At 36.7% G+C, this 21947-nt stretch overlaps 1 protein-coding gene across 3 annotated transcripts in view; it reads right to left on the bottom strand.

Moving 5' to 3' along the window:
• The window catches only part of LEMD3 (LEM domain containing 3), a 50168-nt gene that overhangs the window by 16674 nt on the left and 11547 nt on the right, over positions 1–21947 (bottom strand). For all 3 annotated transcript variants that reach the window (XM_067313949.1, XM_013947001.2, XM_067313956.1), the window contains exons 2-6: positions 13034–13071; positions 10782–10848; positions 2814–2881; positions 754–833; positions 520–668 (exon numbers count right to left, since the gene is read on the bottom strand). In XM_067313949.1, coding sequence (XP_067170050.1) covers positions 520–668; positions 754–833; positions 2814–2881; positions 10782–10848; positions 13034–13071 — 402 coding nt within the window. The remainder of the gene's footprint in view (positions 1–519; positions 669–753; positions 834–2813; positions 2882–10781; positions 10849–13033; positions 13072–21947) is intronic.

Consider the following 21947-nt stretch of genomic DNA (forward strand, 5'->3'; position numbering starts at 1 on the left):
GACTAAATCCGCAAGTCTTACTGAAGGATTAGGTATATATATATTTTTTATTTTATAACAGACTTACAGCTAGGAATTTTTGGTGGCAATCATGTTGACCGTCCGACTTTTCCTAGACACTGGAAATATAACTACAGAAAAGACGATCTTCCTAAAGTTCCTCGAACACTAGTGAAATGTTCTCCAATTAAGGCTACCATATCTTTTTTATGGGCTTTTTTTTTTTTTTTTTTTTTAATCAGTTCAGTCTGGATGTTTGAAAGCCACAAGATTTTGCTTCTGCAGGGAAAAGTCCCAAAGAAATAGGTTCAGCTGACTATAACAGCAGGTGATAGCAACCAGCAGGAAAATACAGTGGTACAACCAAAGTGCAAAGCTGGTTGTTGTAACCAGGATACCAACTGGAGCTCTAAGTTGGATAGCTGAATAAAAACTTTCTGTAAGCATGCTATTTCCTTCCCCCCCCTCCCATCCAATTACAAAGTGCAAGTTACAACAAAAGGTTGATTTTTAACTTACCCAAAAGCAGTATTGATAATCTATGAGTTATGTTAACAAACGCACGGCGAAAACGACACCTGAAAGACATCTTTGGACTAGTGGATTCCAGATATTTCACATTTGTCACATTAGTGACATTTATCTCATTTGGGTCATTGCTGAGACACCTATTTAAAAAAACCAAAAGAGGTATTTACAAAAAAGGATACATTCTGTTAGAAGAAATTAAGTTATAAAATAAAAAACACTTACTTTATGCCAACATCTTCCCCACTATTCAAGATCCATTGTAGTGATGTGTTAAGCACACTTTCATATTCTGGATCTAAGTTCTGTCAAAGACAAATATTAATGAGCAGTTTCTTTAATAACTGGAAAGTTGTCAGGCCAAACGAAAATACAAATACCACACAAACAGATAAGTAGGCAAACCTACATGGTTTTGTTCTTGAGTCTTCATTTTTTGCATAATGTTCACTAGGCAAAGTGAATCCATACAAGCTATGAGCAGCTACGGGACTTACTAATATTCCTTGAATTGAGGGCTATTTGAAAAGTCAAGCCACATTCACCATTTTATTAACAATTATAACCTGCAGCAAGAAAAAATGATTCAGCCACTAGGCGGTGCTCATAGAAAGTCTACTACAAAATTAAAAAAAAAAAAAAAAAGATTTAAAGCTTGTTGAAAATCGTCCCTATAAAAGAAGCTGATGCCTTCTTTCTTTTTTTTTCTTTTTTTTTTAAAAGAAGCTTGATGAAAACCATTTTTAACTGATACTTTAGAAATATTCCAATATTTCTAATGATATTACTACATAGGAAATGACATATACTTTTTAAAGTTAGTTCACATCAGTTATTACAGGAGAACATCCACTGCAGTCTGAGCAAAGGCTGTCTCCATAGTTCATCTTACACGTCCTTTTGCAGAAAAGAAAAAATGGAAGTTAATATTGTATTTGAACTGACACTCTCTCTCTCTCAAAAACAAACAAAAAAAAACTTATCCCAAATTTGCTTTGAGCCTTACATAATGCAACTGGCCTAGAATTAATGGAAAAGCACCTAAGAAAAATTAAAACAGCAGCTATTTTATTTTCACGCTGAGAATAAAACATTAAAGTTATATCACTGAACACAGTGAAATGCCGCAAAGGAGTTGCATTTACACTCCCAAAAAAGAGGAAATGCAGGGTTAAGTGAGACTTCATACAAAGTGACAAATTAGCATATGAAATTTGAGCTTCCTCTCAGAGCTAAAACAGTTGTGGTCATACCAACTGTCATTCTTTAAGCACAACAGATATATAAGACCATCAGTTATCTCATATCAACTTAGGTTTTTTTCCATGTCCTGCCACAATGCCCTGGTTTTAACAGCAAGTATAAAATGTCATTGTCGACCCACACCTTCTTAAATTGTTAGCAGCTTCTTCAGGATGCTCTTCAAATCACCCCTTTTTGTTTATAAATGTTTGCCAAAAATGTAAGGTTAATCTTGGCTTTTTGTACATTATTAGTAAAGTCACATCAGCTTAACATCTTAAGCTCCCACCCCCAAACCAATAAAAAAAATCTTGTACGCTCAAGCCTTTAAAAAGGAGTTTCCTGCTGAATGGGACACCAATATGTGCTAAAAATAAACCTACAACTGTCAAAAGACAGGGTTTTTTTATTGGAGAAGGGGGTCACACAGGGGGGAATGGCAGGGCAGAGCAGGATTTCATAGTACTGTACATCTGGCAATTTAATAAAAAGGCCCTTTTGGACCATTTCTGTTTAACATATCAATGACTGGTGTCTCCATACAGCCGCTGCCTGTAAGGCCCACAGCAAAGCCCCATGCTTCAGCCTCTCCTCCTAAAGGAAGGAGGACAGCATCCCTTCCTAGTAGGTGCCAAACAATTGTCTCAAAACATTGTCTACTGAGTTCTAGAGAAGCTTCTGGAGATCTGCTTTGCAAAAATTTTATCCTCTTTGTGTTGGTCAACCATCTCCATCAATTGAAATTATGTTCTATTTTTGTGTTTTAACTATAGGGGAAAAAAACTGCATGCAATAAAGCACTACTTATCTCATTTGCATTGCAGTTGAGTTTCTTTCACCTTCCCCCTCCCCAAAAACCTCGCTATCTCCCCAAATAAAAAACCACGAGTAGCACATGTTAAAGATTAATTCCAAACATTTCCAAATAACATTCAATAGTAAGTCAAATTTTAGACACTACACTAGATACAAAACCAGACCTTACAAATTGTAACTTTTACAAATCTTAGATACAACCAAAGAAAAATACCTCGATTGCTTACTTTCAAATATGCAGCTGCCTCCTGGACGGTAAGATTTCTTTGATTAGAGCTGCCACATTCGTGTTCTCCTGGTAAAATTAAACTTTTGTTTATTTTGATCTACTTATTACTGCATTATATAAAATGAAATCACCTAAATACAGTTAACACAATCTACACAAGCAGCAATAGCTGAAGAATTCTCACAAGTTCCACTAAAAATATGAGAAAAGTCTCTGGATGAATTTCCCCTTGGGAGAAGGGAAAAAAAATTGTCACAGCTAATCATCTGTACAAATCACATTGACAGAACTTCATGTACTGATCAGAAAGAACAAAAGATAGTATGCAGTGCTATGAAAAGAATATTAATATAAAATGGTTACTGTACACTGACCCAACTTCTTCCAAATAATTTCCATTTACTCTGAAACATGTATTATCTGTTCATACAGATGAGGTTAGTTCCAGTTACAACACATACCTACTTCAGGCACTATGAAGTGACTACATTTTAGGTTAATCCAAGTTATCATAACTCCTCACTTTCCTAAACATGCACAGCATGCCAATGTGGTCTGAAACTGCTGGTTTTACCATCTTCCCAATTCTTTATGAAAGTAAGCAAAAACAGTCAGGAAATTAGACAATATATACAGTCAGTTCTCACAGCCACATGCCATCTTCTTAATTTTCTTTACTAAGCTGGAAGTACCTGATTCATACAAGAAAATTTAGTGACAATCACGCCAACATGAAGTCATGCAGAAAGGGAGAAAGGGCCGAACACCAGCTTTTGTCTATGACTAAGCCATTATTTCTGAAGAACAGTCAGAGAGCAGCAAATCTTTTTTTTTTTTAATTTTTACATACACACACACATACATATGTATATATATGTATACATGTATGTGTATATATATATACACACACACACCCCTCCCTAAAAATGCAATTTTACTGTGTCAAAACAATAAACCAGGAAAAGCCAAATTCAGCCAAATCAGGGTTAAGCCTTACCTTCCTGAATCCATGCCAAACTGTATTATTCCCAAAGCTATAGCAGGGCTAGGAAAGTTTAAGGTGTTTATACATATACATAAATATACACAGTATAAACACTGTTTGTGCCCTTACAAAGTATTTACACACTGGAATATCCTTTAAATGGATGGAGCAACTGCAAGCATTCATTACCTACATGAACAAGAACATTCAAGGCAATCTGAGCAAGCTAAATTAGCAAACACTAGCAAGCTAAATTAGCAAACACTAGCAAGTTAAGGTAAAGCATTTTCACGTCTGACATTCATTCACAATAGGGAGTTCCAGGGAAACAAATGTTTCTATGAAGCAAGAGTCCTTTTCAGACTGCCAGAGCAATTGTTTGTTGAGCACACTTCAACAGATTCAAGTCAATTTTGGCTGCGTAGGCACATCAGCCTGGAAAAGACACACTTCTATTTTACTGATGGACTTTAGAGAAACAGGAACATGATTTGTAAGACAATGTTTATATGCTATCTGACCTAGCACTGCTGCTATAACTGAGCCTGCGTGTGTGTGCGTGAGAGAGATCAAGCACTGAGCAGGGGTCCGCGTGATGGTTTGGGTGTGCAAAATCAAGCACTGAGCAGGAAAGACACTACTTGGACACAAAGCTGTTCACTTGATAATCAACATGCGACATTTGAGACTTTGAAAGCTTCTACCTTTACTGTGATGGGAAAACTATAGAAATTACTGGTGAAAACTGACACCACCCTTGGCAAAAACTTCTGAATTCAGAAAATAATACAAGCACTGGAGTTAGGGGTTACTCTTGTACGAAATTTAGGCAGACGTTCTTTTTGTGTAGCATAAGCTCCACACCAGGAAGCTTACACGTGTAACTGTCAGTGATCTCGTGTTTCAAGATTAGCAAGCCTGGGAGAACTTTTTATCATATTCACAGTGTCTCTGGTGCAAGTATATTGTTTTGCATCTAGAACTGAAGAAATAAATGTAACAAAACCAAAAGGTATTTCTGTAAAAGCCTTATGTTCAATCTCATCCAGGTATTAAATTGCAAGATGTTAACATGCCTGATAGCAAAAAAAGCATGAAGTAAACTAGCACCTGTTTGGTAAGACCTGAAGTCTCAAGACCTTACGTTTTCCTAATAAACAAGAAGCATGTCGGTCATGATTTGACTGAACATTTCAGATGGCGGGCAGGGGAGGGGAGGAGGGAAGCTTTCTGCTTAGGAGCTTCTTTAAAATTTTATTTATATATTTCTATATATTTTTTAAATATATATATAAATATATATATATATATATATATATATATATATATATATATATATATAGGGAGGAATAACCCCATGCACCAGTACAGGTTGGGGGCTGACCTGCTGGAAAGCAGCTCTGCGGAGAAAGACCTGGGAGTGCTGGTGGACACCAAGTTAACCACGAGCCAGCAATGTGCTCTTGTGGCCAAGAAGGCCAATGGTATCCTGGGGTGCATCAGTAAGAGCATGGCCAGCAGGTCGAGGGAGGTGATCCTCCCCCTCTACTCAGCTCTGATGAGGCAGCATCTGGAGTGGGGCCCAGACATCCTGTCAGTGGTGCCCAGCAATAGGACGAGAGGGAATAGGCACAAACTGAAACACAGACAGTTCCATCTGAACATGAGGAAAAACTTCTTGACTGTGAGGGTGACTGAGCACTGGCACAGGTTGCCCAGAGAGGTTGTGGAGTCTCCTTCCTTGGAGATATTCAGAAGCTGTCTGGACACCATCCTGTGCAAGGTGCTCTAGGTGACCCTGCTTGGGGGGGGGGGGGAGGTGTTGGACTTAGACGATCTCCAGAGGTCCCTTCCAACCTCAACCATTCTGTGATATATGTGCATATGTGTATATATACATACATATACATTGTCTAGATAAGCAGGAAAGCATAATTATGATTCAAAATAACAAGCAGTAAAAACAGTGAAGTGTACACACACACAAACACACAACCAGATTGTGGAAAAAGAGCTCTTGAGAACAAGTTTCAGGATTCATCTTAAATTTTCACTTTTATGAGAACACAGTATTACACCATATGCTAGGACAAAGCTCCCTTACAGAGGCTGATTGGACTACTTTAATGGTTTTAATTTCTAATCTTATTTGCCTCATTCCAGGAATTATGTTTATGCAGTATGCGACTAGCCCACTATGACTGATTTAACTGCCTCTGGTCCCATATTCAAAAAGCCAGCAGATAGCTTCTTCACAGTCCTGTTTCCAAAATTTTTTTCTGAATATATTCCCTCCAACTAAATTTAACACTTAGAAATACCTTTGCTGCCTAGGCTCTGACAATGTCTAAAGCCCATCAGTTCAATTTACTCTTATGCAATCTGGGGGGTGGGAGGAAGGCATCACTTATCTTGCCTCCTACAATCGATACCAGTAAGCCAGAGTTGTGTAGTTTCTGTTCTGTATAAAAGCTGCTGGAGATGCAGCTTTTCATTCTAGCTCATCTATCGCTGAGAACCATTTAATGGCTTTCTTCTGAGAAACTCAAATTTGAAAGTCCGTAGCCAATCCAGGAGTCAGACACTTTTTTTTTTTTTTAAACTGAGAACAGCAGGATATTCCTATATGCCATTTCAGTCACTGCTTTAGCTAATGGTTCTGCAAATGAAGGCTTACTTTGAATTACTTCAGTGCAATCATTAACCACTTGGCTTGGAAACCCACTTTCCATAGTTTGAGCCAAAAATGTTTCCCAAGTGTTCCACTTGAGGCCCTATATCCAGGAATAAAACTGAAGCAGAGGGAAAAGCCTTAAACAGGTCTGCTGCAAGACATATCTGAGCTCTTTGTAAAAATCATCCCTCTGTTAAAATATCTATTGCAAGCTTACAGAAATTATGGATCTTCATGCTGAACCTTTTCTTGGGCACAGGCCACTTCAGCTGCAAGTGCAATCAGAGAACCATTCCACTTGCATATGCAGGATGTGGTATAAGTAACATGCACACATTCCAGCAACGATCAAGAAACGAGCATTTAGCTTATGTTAATGTACTTGTGCAAGACATAATTAGTTTAGTTGGGTTCTTCTCCTAGAAATATTTTTAAAAAATAAATTAAATCCCCAATTCTAAAGGAATTTTTAAGTCTGTACTCACAATTGCTTTCAAGACAGAAAATAATTCAGATCTGCTTTTCAGTGCAGAACAAAATATTTGAAACTGACTTTCATTTGGGCATTTAACTTAATTATAAGCTCTCACATATACAGTTAACAGTTTTAAAATATATTTGCTTCAGAATGTAAAGCATTGTCGTACATACCAAAGCCAAAACCCAATGGATATCTAATACTTTAAGGAACACATGGATTTTGCACAGACCACTAGTTTATAGCTTGATGAGATACAGTCAACCAGTACAAAAATAAAAAGCTTAGAAAGCATTTGTTAAACAGATCTCATGCTTACAGGTTGCTTCCAGCAGGACCCTAAAGTGGGTAGCAGAAGAAAAGCATAAGAGTAGAATAAATGTGAGAGCAAGTAATAATGTCTGATTTCCCAAGAGCAAATTCAACAGTCTGACACTCTGTGGAAAACCAGAACTTGCTAAATAGCCTTTAAATCACTGGTTGAAAAGCGCACAGTATCAATTACCTGAAGATTAAAGAGTGACAGAACAGAGAGCTTGAGACAGAAATCAGATGCAGTAGCTGACATTACTGAAATAAATATTGAAGAACTATTAGTGTTTTGCCAGGATTTTTCCTCCAGCCATAGATTTATCAGTAAGCCTTATTACATATGGAAGTCTAATCTACCCGTGTATGTAAAGACCTGTGCTGTCCATTAGCTCAGGAGGAAACTGTCTGAATCTGATAGACCATCACTCTGATGAGTATGCCAAGCTAAAGAAACATCTTACTAAGTAAAAATCCTTCTCTATGTACAAGAACGCAGGGTCACATCTGTGGGTAGCTGCTTCTTGTGGGTATAGTGGCTAGGCTTATTCATTTTGTGAATCTGAAGAAGGACGTGATCTTAAAGTCTCACTGTGAGAGACCAAGGCACCCAGTAATTAACATATGCCTGGAGGAAGTCTAATTTAAATAAAGTGCATATTTTGGTTTAGGAGCAAAGTAGTAGGCACTGAAATACAAAGTGTCCTTTAAAAAAAAAAAAAAAGCACTACTTTTAAGACAGACAGAATCACTCCACAAAAATACAAGAACACAAATTTCAACCCAAAACTGAATAATGAAATTCAGTTTCTCCCTCTAGTTTCTCTTGAGGTAGGGATTACTCACCATAGGTTTGGCAGACTAATAATTCTGAGAACAGTGATGCATTAAAGGCAGTCTATTTTTGTGTAGGATAATTGAATCATTTTGCATAGCATCAGAGCACCATGGTACAGAATAGGTACCTATAGCTGGAACCTATGTTAAGTCAGATAGAAATAATGGAGCGTTACCCTGACTTTCCATCCCACAAATGACTTTCAATGTTTCACCTTTTAAAACAAAAGCTCCATCACTTGCTCTGCCAATTTAATTTGACAAGGCAAGAAACTAGCTAAGTAAAAATGTAAAAAGCAAAATACAAAGTGGGCTAGAAACCAAGTTCTGAAGTGGCCATCTTGATGGTAAGCAGGACTTTGCAAAAAGCTCAACAGAAGAGCTTAGTGCAAGTTTCCAGCCTGCCTTTTTAATATTAATAGCTATAACATGAACAAATGATTCATAGCCAAGTATGAAATCAGAGAAACTTCCAAGTATGTGACAGGGAAACCTGAAAAGCACCATTTTCAGTAAAACTATATTCTTTTACTTCTTTCTCTTTTGAAGTGGCATGCTGCGCATAACAGCAACACTCTTATCAGAGTCTGCATCTCTTTAGCAGCTTTCCATGTTCTTTGACTTTTAAAGAGCTTCCAACTACCATGCCAGGTCTATGTCAATATGGGATTCAAAAATGGATGGCAGACTTCTTCCTCTCGTACCTTGAGACACCTGGCATTGATGACAACTGCTGCCTGCGCATCAATGAATGAGGTCATTCTTCAGACTGTTTGCAGCAAATCCAGCTCGTATGAAAGTTATTCTATTGAGCAACCAGGTAATCTTGCAATATGGCTTCAATTTGGGGGATCATCTAACCAGTAAGAATTATTACATTTTCTGAAAGTAAGTGTTGAAGACTCTCCTGCTCAGGAGAAGACTAACAGAGGCATTAAAGTATCTTTGAGATCTACTGAAGAAAGTACAGTCATTTTGGAGCATATAACTTCTAAGGCAGACAGATAAACATAAATTTTTATAAGTCTATATGCACATATATAAACTCCAGTTAATGAAGACAATTCACTTTCTTTCACAGATGTAGAAATGAGGTGCAAACCTTTTTATCCAGACAAGCACTTGTTTTACTGTATAGCCACTGGAGGGCCAGCTGACACTAATGGAATGGCAAGTTGTTAAGAGTTTCTCTTCAAAGGAAGGAGAGAAGTAGCTACCTCATGGCATCCACTTCACACGTAACTCAATGCTCTACTCCACACAGCTGTGGATCTTGCAAGATGTTCCTGCACACCACAGATTAGCTATACCACATGAAAAAAAATCACTTGGCCCCCACTGATTTATAGCACAGAACTACCTACTGGCATCTAATTAGTATGAAGTAGCTTTAATGATAAAAATACATCAAGATGTAATTAAACTGTGAAAGATCAACACTAAGACAAATAGTCAGAAAGCAACAAATTTAAGACTAAGACAACTCTTATGTTACATGCATCCAGGTTAAACATTATTCTTTCACTATTTGGGTTAAAGCATAATGTAAAGAAGGATAGATGTTTGGACACACAAAGAAATTTATTTCATTCACTGCAGGTATTCTAAACACACAGAAAATTAAAGCTTCTGCCAGAGGAAGTATTCTCTTGCAATATAAAGGTACTATAGAGCTGTTCAAATTTCTCACAAGACTTCCTATATGATCCTGGACACAAACTGACAGCCTCATATGTGACACTGAATTTTGTTTTTTTGTTTTTTTAATATATTTAATATATTTAATATAGACATGTCTGTAGCACCTGATAATAGTGTATCTGTAGAAAAGCCCTTTTGGTGAAACTGGATGGTGGAAAAACAGCAGTTGGCACACAGAACAGTAAGGCTTAAGAAAAACCTGAACGACTACCTTCTAAATACTAGGTTGGTTAAATAAGCAAGGATGCTAAATAAACAGCTTAATAATCATGAGATATATTCTGCTGTAATTCATACTCACCAGATGCCAAAGTTACAAAGTCTTAGTTTTACCATTTCCCGATTGTGATGTGTATATATCTATGCAATTTAAATCTGTGTTAATTATGACTCTAGGCAAAAGCACAGTATTTTTACTTTTAATATTCAATAATTAATATTAAACCTAAACATTGTCTCTGAAGCATTACTATATAGAGCATTTCTCATTAGTATATAATTAGTTTAAGTTGGACTAATTTGTCTAACAAGGCAATCTTGTTCAGCCACTATCATTCATTGTATTAGTAAGCATTTTTTGATCATTGTGAAGTAATTTTTTCAGGCAAACATTTTCCCACTATAGCAAAATAACTACCTGCAAAAGAAATGCATATTCCTTACCACATGCAACATATTTAAATCTTTTGATGAAATCTGATTAATAAAGCATGAACAGATTAGATCAAAAACCGTAATAGATCAAAATATTCAACAGCCTATCCCATTAACTCAAAAATGTTACAATAAAAGGCAGCTATACTGGTGGAAAGAAAGACAGCTTATGCGATTTAGAAATGGGACTTCTAGTTTCCCAAAAAAATGGAACTCCAAATGGTATCAGAGCCCCAGTAATATATCAGTTGTTGCAAATCACTATCTGAGCATACATTTTTTCAGAGGTATTATAACACTCTTAGTCACAATATTTTTAAACTGTTACCTGCTACTTGTGCCAATTTATCATGAAGTGCATATAAGCTGTTCATCATGAGACTTATTTCATCTTCCTAGAATTAGAAAACGATATTAACATTAAAACAAACCTTAGAAGAGAAGCATTTTCTTCCATTTACCCCAAAAACTTTAATATACCATCAAGAAAAGCAGCTTTTTATGCATACAGCTAGAAAGCCATAGTGTTTCATGCATTAACAATGATGTAAGCAACAGATTTTGATTCAGAGTATTTACAATATTATTTTTTCAGATTTTGACTGAAACTAAACTAGGTTGCTGCCTGAACTCCAATGGACCTGTCAATTAGAACTGACAATTCAGAAGGTTGTTTTAACCCACAAACTTCAAGCTCACTTTAAAAATCAAGAAAGCTCTTGTCTAAACAATCTTGTTCACACTTCTTACATAAGCTACTAGTATACTAAGCCTTAATTTCCCAGAATATGCATGAAAATGAGATATATAAGTGTTAGTTAAAGAAAGGTAAACTTCTTTACATAGATATTGAACAATATCATTGAAATGCATCAAGAAGCATTTTATACTAGAACAAATTATTCAAGATTTGAAGGTGATGAATGCACAGTTACATACACTGAGTACTAAAGGCTCTTCTAAAAGTTTTTTTTGGACCTGGCTCTGACATAAGTGGCCAAGTCAAACGGCTGAGATAAGACTAGAGTCTTCATTCAGAAAATATGCCAAGAAAGTTGTTTACCATTGTTTGGACATCTGCTGATCTCACATCTAAACTATTATTTTAGTATAATTCCTTGATGCAATTGCACCATGTCTGACAACTTTTAAAAGAAAATTGCTACCAAAAACCAGAATCCTTTTCTTTTCATTGATCAAATATTTGACAAATCAATTCTCACAGATAACGCCAACAGTGACTAGCATTACCACTGGTATTTACAGGTACCTAGTCCTACAAAACTGTCACTAGCTAACCTTGTTAACTCATTTCCTGGCTGGAAAATACTGGGCATGACAGAAGAGGAAAATCTACACCACCTCTACATGGCCACTACCAACACCCACACACACAAACCCCAAGAAGAACAGTGCTTAATCTAAGCTCAATTTATCTGTTACTGGATACCCATAACTTCAATCATGTATACAAGGACAGGAGACACCTGTACCATTTTTGAGAGTGAACTCTTATTTCATAAATTAATGGATGGACTACATAAGGAATTGTTCATAGCTAACAATCAAGCATGTAGTAGGATCATTATGGAACAGCAGACAAAACCCACAGAAAAAAGTAACAAACAAAACGGGTTCTTGAACAGTCGCATCCAATGTGCGAGCCCTATTCTCCCTGCACTACTAAAACATCATTCTGAAAGAATCCTCAAAATTTACCTCACAAAATTCAATTCATTCAGAAATGTTTTCTTCCAAGAGACTAGAAAGGCTACCCACTGAAAATACATAACAATTCACTTTTTGAAGAGCTCAATTCTAGACAAAAAACAAAACAAAACAAAGAAACCCACATAATTTGTCTTGTGGTACTTGCACACGCCTAGAGAAAGCAGATCACTATGTTTACAGTCCAGGCAGAAAAACTGGAGGCCAGAAGAGAGAACCACCAAAATAAATGCTGCAAGACTGAGAATAACACAGAGACACCTTTAATGGAGACATCCCAAAGCAGGTTATCCCAATATTCCAGTTGAAAGAATGAATATGGGAAGAAATAATAAAATAGAATTCAAGTGAAAGAGAAAAGTTATCTAACCTATTTTCTGAAAGAAGCTAACTCTTACTCTTCTATGCCACTAAACAAGATCAAGGAGTTTGAAGTCAGTTATTTCTTACCAGCTGTCCTTTCAAGCTTGAGAAGCCAAAATACGTACATGAAATAGTAAGGGACAAACTGATAAATTTAGTTTCAGAACTCTCACAACAGTACAATTTCTCCTTATAGTTCTACAACACAAATTATGCAACATTTTATATAAAGCAGCCAGCATATAAGAGACAGCAAATCCTGCAATACTAGTTATATTGCCAGAGATTTTTTTTTTTTTTTTGGGGGGGGGGGGGAGCAAGGGAGGGAGGGGAAGGAGGAAACACACACAAAAGTTAAAGCATGAAGTAGCAGGAAATGGGTTAACCTCATGCAAAATATTCTGAAATTGCACCCTTCTAAACAGATCAATACTGTTTTTATATAATCATTCAACAGAATAAAACCTCAATATTAATTGTTTTACTTACTTGTATTTTTTGTAGTTTTCCACTGAAGGGATGTTTAACTATCAAAAAAGAAAAAAAATCATTCTATTGTCTGAAAATACTAATAAAGTATATCAATACTGGAGTTTGATAACAATGTTTGTTGTATCCTTTAGATAAAAGCTAACAAATCCATAATATGACAAATAACAATCAGACAGCTATTAACATTTGACTTAACTGCACCTTTTATATTGTATTATGCAGGCATTTACATTTAATTCAGTCTTGTACACCTACAAATTTCCAATTATTTCTGTGCAAACAGAAACATGCTTGTCATTTGCCAAATTCTTGCTTTAATTACTCAAATACATTGAAATCACAATGTTTAAGTTTCTACACACTTTTAGCATTTTGTTTAACACACAAATAAAACTAAACTTTTTTACTAGCGGATAATCCATACAGCACAAAGCGGTACAACTCATCAGCATTATTTGTTTTGACAGGAGTAAAAGACAACACAATGAGAGCCCAGCTGAAGAGTGCAATGCATCTAAATGACCATTCCTTCCTTTCTAAATAAAAGAGTTTCCACAGCTCATGAAAACATAAGCTTATCTAGTATATTCCTCTTGATTACAGCAATAATTTCTTCAAGGAAAAGCAGCTGAAACTAGACAGGTAATTTGTGCTATGCTTCCAATTTTTAAGAATGACTGAGAAGTTAGTAAGGGAGGAAGCAGTCACTATTAAAACACAGTGTCTTAGCTTTCTATGATACAAGCTGTTTCACACACAGTTTGGCCTTATGCATAAACTAGCAGTTCTAAATTTTGTTGAAACAGGAAATGAAGCTTCTACTGGCCTTAATACACCAAGCACAAATACATTAAAAAAAAGTAGTCCTGGGAAACCTGAACATTGAAGGTCTAGACTATAAACCTCTCCACTCTGATGTTAGCAAGCACACCAAAAACAGGTAGCACTTGAAGGGGCATGACTCCACATACAGTTACTTCATTTCATAGAGTACTTCCAGAAGAAGATTACCTTCCACTACTTCTAGGTCTGACACATTTGCACAGAGATTATTTCTGGAAGAAATCTCTGGGAAGAATTTTGTGCATTTTAAATTCCTGCAGTTCAATTTGCAACACCAAGACATAGCAAAACACAAGTAGTATCTTAAGTAGACAGTGTCCAAAATATGCAATGCCATTTACTCCAGTAAATGTTTCCATTCCCCCAAGCTATTCTAAATTTGTACCTTGTATATATAATGCTTTATACTGAGGCTCTGAAGAGCTGGAAGCAATACCTAGCAGATTAGCAGCAGCTCCCTGTTTCCACAGCATTCCTGCTTGCACCTGAAAGTACTCAGCAAGAGCCTCCGATACCACTAAACAGTTTGACTTTGCATAAAGCACTCATGCACATACATATTCACAAAGCATCAAGAGTTGCTTCCCTGTCAGTCAGCTGATTGACCCTGACTTCTGAACTATCACCATGAATTAAACTCATCAGTTAGTTTAGTTATACATGGACAAAATAAGAGAAGTAAACATAGAGGCACCCAATCTCTCATTTAAGGGAGAAAAAGGATAAAAAGAGAACCCACAGATCAACTTAAAATCAGGGGCACCCTAAAATGCTGTTACACTTGGCAAAGTGAGTATGTAATTGAAAAAAAATAGGTTTTATAATAAAAAATTGGAAATCATTTGTAAGACAGCTTAGTTTATACTAGCTGCACAAACCTCCACAGCACTGCTGTCAGGAGTCAAACGCTGACCCGCTTCGCCTTATTTCTGAAAGGCAAATCTGAAGTGAGAAAACTAACTGTTCCATTGTTCCTACATTCAGCAACAAAAAGGAACACATTTCTACAATTACAACAAATGACTTATCAAAATAAAACAGTAGGACAACCAGGATGGTTCCTGAGCCAAGGAGAAAGCGCGACTCTGAAACTTTGCAAATAGTGGCCTGTCCATGTGCCTGGCCTCAAGAGAAAATTAAGTGTGCTACCAGCCCAATAATAAGCATTTCATCTTCCTCTGACACAGCAAGGGGAGGACACCGCCACACATACCGCCACACAGACTGATTTTCAGAGATGTCCGAATACTTGTTTCTGCCATCAGATTATTTAAACCTGATGGAAGCAGAAGATGCTCAAGCATTCTTGCAAACCAAACCCTACCAATTCATAATTTTTTTCTATAGGTACAAATTCTCAGACATTGCCTACTAAATGACCAAGCTATGAACTTTACAAAGCTTCCACATATTTCATTCATTAACTCAGCAGAACATTTCCAGCACACTAGACTCTTAATCTAACTAGCCTAAAATGGGATTAGGGAAACACAGCCAAGGCACTAGATGACTGCCAACCCCCCAATTTGATCATTAGTTATCCAGACTGGATAATTATGTAATTATGGGCTCTTTGAAAAGTCATTCTTATTAAGCATGCACAATATTTTGACTATATGATTTTAGATTTGGGATGGGGGAAAGAAAACAAAATAGCATGTATATTTCAAAACCTGACACAGATTTTAGCACTCATGAAAGCCATGGAACAGAAATGCAATACTCCCTGTAATGCAAATGTATCTTTGTAGGCATTCAAGTATTGCAAACTGGACACTGTCAGCTGCAATTCTACACACACAAGTACAGTACAGCAGTTAGGTGAAGGCTCAAGATTTCTCCAGCATCACTATCTCAGCCCCCCCCCCCAAAAAAAAAAACAATCTTACATGTGAGCAACTTCATATTTGGATAAATCAAAATATCAATTTTACCAAGCAATCCAGATTAGATATGTCAACATTTACCTCTCTTTCACAAATACATAATGGTTGAACAGCAAAGAGCAGACTCACTTTCCTCCAAAATTATCTATCAGAATATTGACTCAATCCTTGTAGCCCATTGCTGCAACTCATACACTGTGATTTCCATGACATCCCTTTGAAGTTAGTGATTTTGTGGCCAGTTAACCAATAAATGAGCTATATATTGTATAACATGCCATTATAGCATCAGATGCCTGATGCCTCAAGAATGCAAGCATACTAAATGCAGCTGCAGCAATATATCAGTTGCATATGCAATCAACAGTTGTTAATCAATACAAATTTACTACATAACCCCGATTAACTTGAGTTCATAATGCTAACCCTTCACTACATTACTAATTCCTCTACTCTGAATCCACCCTTTTTTTGATTTTGTCCAGGATCTAAACTGTTATCCAAATTCTCTCATTTGCTTTGACCACAGATGCAATGGTTTTCATCAACTCCAAGAGACTAAGGTATTTCAATACACTAAATCAACGTTACTGGTTCAGAAAGTTTCTTGACCATTCTTAAAAATATACAGGTATACTTTAAATAGCAACAATTTCTTGTTCTACCAATATAAACATTTATCAATTCTAATTACTAACAGAAACATTCCTTATGTGAACACTTCATACTTCCAAGTCTTCTCCTCAAAAAGTGTGCAAGACCCTCTACCAGATAAGAATTACCAGCCTTCAAAGTAACCTATCAAGCACAAATTTTTACATATTTATCAGCCTGAAAAAACAAGCTCTCGTCTATTTATGCTACTAAGCCTGGATCAGCCAACTGACACACATATCCACTACTTTCAAAAAGGAGAGATGCAACAAACCCTACCTGGACATGGCAATGAGACCAATCTCATTACCCCATTAGAACACCCCAGGCAGCAGTGAGACAGAAAAGCATGCCAGTTTTACTTGGCCACACGAGTATTGTCATTATTTTCACATAAGAAATCTCAAAAAACAGACTGAAAGCAAACTGCACATACTTCCACCAAATAAACGGCAATAGCTAAACATTCTGCATAAAGAAAGTGATAAACTGAGAAGAAAGCAGATTATTCCTAGCAAGGTACAGAGCTAATTAGAGTCTTTGGCCAGAGGGGTTTTTTTGCTGTTGTTGTTGTGGGTTTTTTTTGTTTTTGTTTTTTTTTTTTTTTTTAAAAACACACAGCGCACACACACACACCACTAAACACATGTCGTTAAAGGACAACATCTTCAAATGAAACTCAGTTTCAGAACAGGAAGGGACAAGGGGAGATAGGTATAGACTATTTAAAATTCCATTTTTGAGAAGTGTTACACAATGCTAATTAATAAAGAACAAGACAACAAGATTATTGAACAAGCCTGCGGAAGAAATCAAAGAGACACAGAACTATTGTTTGGATTGAAAAAAACTACTGATGACCCTTAGAAAGTACCTAGTTTACATGTATCACTGTTGGAACAAGCTGTAAATGATGCCATACAGACTACCAGAAGCCCCCAGAATGGCAGAACGGGCTATTAGTCTCATATAACATGAAGTGACCAACACAAAGCTAAGGGTCACAGCACAGCTCCAAAGCACTCCAGCTGAAGCTGTCGGCACAAATACACATACCAGGCCTTCTCACAGGAATACTCAATTTTTGGAATACAAATGAAGTCAGTATCGACACACAAGGTTAACTTCACTGGTGTACAGAAAAGCTCATCTTAAAAGTAACAGTAAACCCACTCAGAACCCCTACCTCTTTTTTCTGCCTATTATTTTGGTAACAATTGCAGACAGATAAAAAGACATTTACAGGGGTTCTTTTCATTTACTTCAATTAGAGAAACTTGGAGAGCACAAAGTGAGGTTGTTTTTCTTTATTCAAAGCATGTTTTAACAGACATGAAATTGTAGCCTAATTGCAGACATTCAAGAATACACAAGTCAGCTTTTACAGAGTCTTAACAGGACAAGCACTAAAAACCAACATAGGTTCATAGGCAGTCATACCTAGAAAAAAATAAATGCAGAAATAGCATTTCTTCCTTTCTAACGTAGGGCAGAACCCAGCATTTATGTCCTATCTTATAAAAATACCGTGGCTTAAAACTATATCACTGATACCAAAATAAGAGATTTAGTTAACTCCTGGTTGCCAAATTAGGATGCCAAAAAGGAGCCAGCCTTACTACTACTGTTATCCACGAGATGCTGTGTTATTTCACCCTGAACAGCATTACCATTCTTGCAGTACTCAACAACACGATTCAATATACCAACAGCATTTAATACAATTCAACAGACAATCTCAAAACCACAATACATAGGAACAGTCACACTGGGACAAACCAAAGAACCACCTAGCCCAGAATCCTGTCTCTCAACAGTGACAAGAAGTTTTACTCTTTTTAGACACCCCTGTCCCTGACTGAAGGGGGCATCAATAGAACAACAGCAAAAATAAATGTCTGAGGCAAAGAACAGAAAAGGTATCAACTGATATTTCAGCAGAATATTCTCCCAACCACAATTTGTACTTCAAAAGCTTCCACAGCCAGAAGAGGTATTTCCAAAGTTATTTTCCCCACCACCACCACCAATTTGTCCAGTCACACAGTAATGCTACATAAACTTTGAGCTTCAGCAACATCTTGGGACAAAGAGTTCCATAACTTAAATGTGCAGTGTTTCTGCTGCTTATTCCAAACTTGCCACTTGTTAACCTGAGAAACTCCTCCTTGTAATAGAGCAGACAGTGAGTAATCAGATCCTATTCACCCTCTCCATAATAGTCATGCCTTTACTTCATCTCCCTCACTTCAGTCCTTACTCTCGCACATTGAAGAGTCCTATTCCTCCTTGATGTGAAAGCCATACTGTGCCTTTGATCGTCCTATTACTGGTCTTTGAACCTTTCTCCAGCTCCGTTTCATCCTTTTTGAAGTGGGAGACCAGAATTGAACACTATTCAAAATATCAGAGCACCACGGATTGATAGTATCATACTGACATTTTCAAATACATACTCTCAAATATATTTTGTTCTCAATTCCCTTCTTATAAATTCCTACCACTGTATTTTCTTTTTGACCACTAATAAATATCAAGCCAACGTTTTTTTTTGGAACTAATGTAATCCCATAATCTATTTCTGGAAGTACAGATAACTTGATTTTACAAAACAAAAAGCATGTCTCCAAGGCAGTTTTAAAGAGCTGTAATACCACAGCTGCAGAGACAAGAACAATCCCAATTAATCGGAAAACACTGTCCTTTGACTTCTCAATGTTATCTAAGATACAGAAAGAGCGTCAAATTCTGTCTACACAAACACAGCACATGGCAACACACTGCCAAGCTAGCAACTTCTCCAGAGCAAGGGAGAATGTTCTTCCCTACAAGCAGAAAACTATTCTTTCTCCAACCCCCCAAGTGACAAGCAGACTAATCCCAAAACAAAAGCAGTATTTTTTTCCCCAAAATTTGTCCTGTAAAAGGGAGGTGTAAAAGGTAATGAATGGATAACCTAAGGCTTTCTATTAGAATTTTCTCTCTCTCCCCCTCTCTCTCTGTTTTCTGATGAAAACACATGCTGGATAATGTATTGTTAACAGAGGAAACATTACTGGAAGCACTGCTACCCAAGATAGGCCTTTAGTGCAGACTATTTCATAGAAACAAGTTCTCAATTTTAGAATATGAGTGTTTTCAACTAGCAGATCTTTAATTTGTATTCAGTAACTCAGGCCAGGTACTGATTTCACGTGATCAGGTACTGTGTATGGGTCAAGGATGGTCCTACCCTGTTGACTCTTTCAGCTACTATATCTTAAAAAAATAGGAAAAAGCAAACAAGAAAATTATTACAGGTCCTAAAATACATGTTAATTAATAGGATGCCTACGCAATTTTCTGTACACACTTAGCGGAAACTTCTTTTAAAAGCCCAAAGGATGCTTTATCACAAGCATCTCCCGCAGAAAGTAATCACCTCAGGTCCCTTTGTGATTCGAGAGCCTCATCTTCCAGACAGCTTAAATAAAATAATCCTGCCTTTACTTTCCTCTATCCAATTACTCAACACTCATAACAAACAAGCAGTGGTGCACATGACTTCCATCTCCAGATTGCTCTAATTCAGGTGGAAGCCACTTTGAATCAATGGACTAAATCTCTGTGCTTTGGTAGTAAGACACTACATCACAAGTCAAGCTGAACAATTCCTTATTTACAGACACTTTTTCCAAAGCACACAAAGATTAAGTTTAATATTTCTACATCAGTAAACACCTCAGACAAGAACAACCTGCTGGACTATTATAGTTTGAATGGTCCTGGGCCATGCCAATTTTGAATGACTGCACAATCTGCTACAAGGATTAGAGAATTGAATCTTTCCTTAAAGTTAATGCCAATCAAGTCAATTTTTCAACAACCTCAGCCAGTTTAGAGAGCTTTTATTAATATAGTTTTCCCTTATATCATTTGAATTTGTTCTGTTCATGAATAGGTGAGGCAGTGTCGATATCATAATCGAATGGTTTTGAAACCAAATTTTTTTCTGACAAAAACCTTCCTCTAGAACAATGAAAAATATTTTGTGATAGACACTTCAGTTCAGACACATTCTATCAGCCTTGATAACAGCATAGCCTTCATTATTTTCAGTAAAGAGGATGGGAGTGCCAGAATTCCTCTTCCGATTTTTTACTTCTTCATAATACAGGGAGGCTTTTTTGGTTTTTATAGCCATGTCTTTCTTCCTAGAAGCACAGTTACCCACTCTTGCCTATTTAAATGCTGGTTAGTATAGGTCTGAATGTTGAAACATGCTCTTAGAGTCATGCCAATTAAGTCCATATTTCAGAAGAGAGACTAGCATTTTGGGAGAGCTTCTCATAAAATTATTCAGTTTTGTTAGTGTAAAAATACCAGATTTAGCCTCGTATTTTTAGTATAAAACTTTTATGATTTCAGGATTTCTGATCATTAGTAACTTATCTAAAAGCAAAATACTGAAATCTGTGCGCTCTCTGTAGATATCCCCATACTGGGAAACAGAAACGGTGAATAGTTGGCCCAAAATCAGTTAAGAACTGGACCTTTTTTAAGCAAAAAGGTCTTACAAAATTCTGTAATTACATTAAATAAATCCAAAACTGAAACAGTTGGCAAGACATCAGAATTGACATCAGAGAAAGTTTTGTCTATATTATTGCCACTTTTACTCCTGTACTGAACTACCCCTTTCAAGTCTTCAGAGTTGATACCTCAGACTAACACATGCAAGTAACAATCAAGAGACTGCCCTTCTTTCCTTCTTGTCTCCCTCTGCTTCCTAAATATCATCAACCACCATAGCAAGATTTAAAAAACCTATGGAGCTACAGTACAGACCCTGCTTCCTTCAAAAGGAAGAAGGATGTATGTGCAACTTGCCTGTGTGCAAGAAGAGAGGAAAGCTCTCAGGTGCTAACATTGTTCACTTTTTCTATTAAAAAACCCTATAAAAATAACTGTACAGAAAAGATGAAAGAACAGGTAAATGAGCATAAACAAGAACTGATACAGCCCCACCAAAGAACAAAACAAACTTAAGAGCATACTCTCAGCAAGAAAATAAGACTGCAATTTAAGTCTCCAATACTGTAGAAATGGAAGAAACTTGGACAGAACAGACTGCTGCTGTTTCATACCCCTGACTGGGGTGGGAGGAAAATCGTAACAAGTACAAATTGGTAGCCAGTCACCAAACACTCAAAATGGTACTTCCAGTTGCCACATACAACCTAGAACTGGTCTTCACCCCAAATTTTATCTGCTGTATGTCTACATTAACATTAACTTCAATGGAGCATACTCAGTAAAAGAGCAGACTGAAGAAAGAGCACATTAAGCTAAGTTATTTACGAAGTCACTTTTCACCATCAGTATTCACTGAAGACTAAAACGATTCTTGTAATAAAGTATGACCTTTTCCAGCTTCATTCCTCCCAGTGAAAGCAAGTGTTTTATAGCAACAGAATTTGCACATACATTCTTTTACATCATACTACAAAAAGTATTATATTTCCATGAAGAAACAGCTGTTAGTGTTC

The sequence above is a fragment of the Apteryx mantelli genome, chromosome 1 (assembly GCF_036417845.1).
Source record: "Apteryx mantelli isolate bAptMan1 chromosome 1, bAptMan1.hap1, whole genome shotgun sequence".
Classification (NCBI taxonomy): Eukaryota; Metazoa; Chordata; class Aves; order Apterygiformes; family Apterygidae; genus Apteryx; species Apteryx mantelli.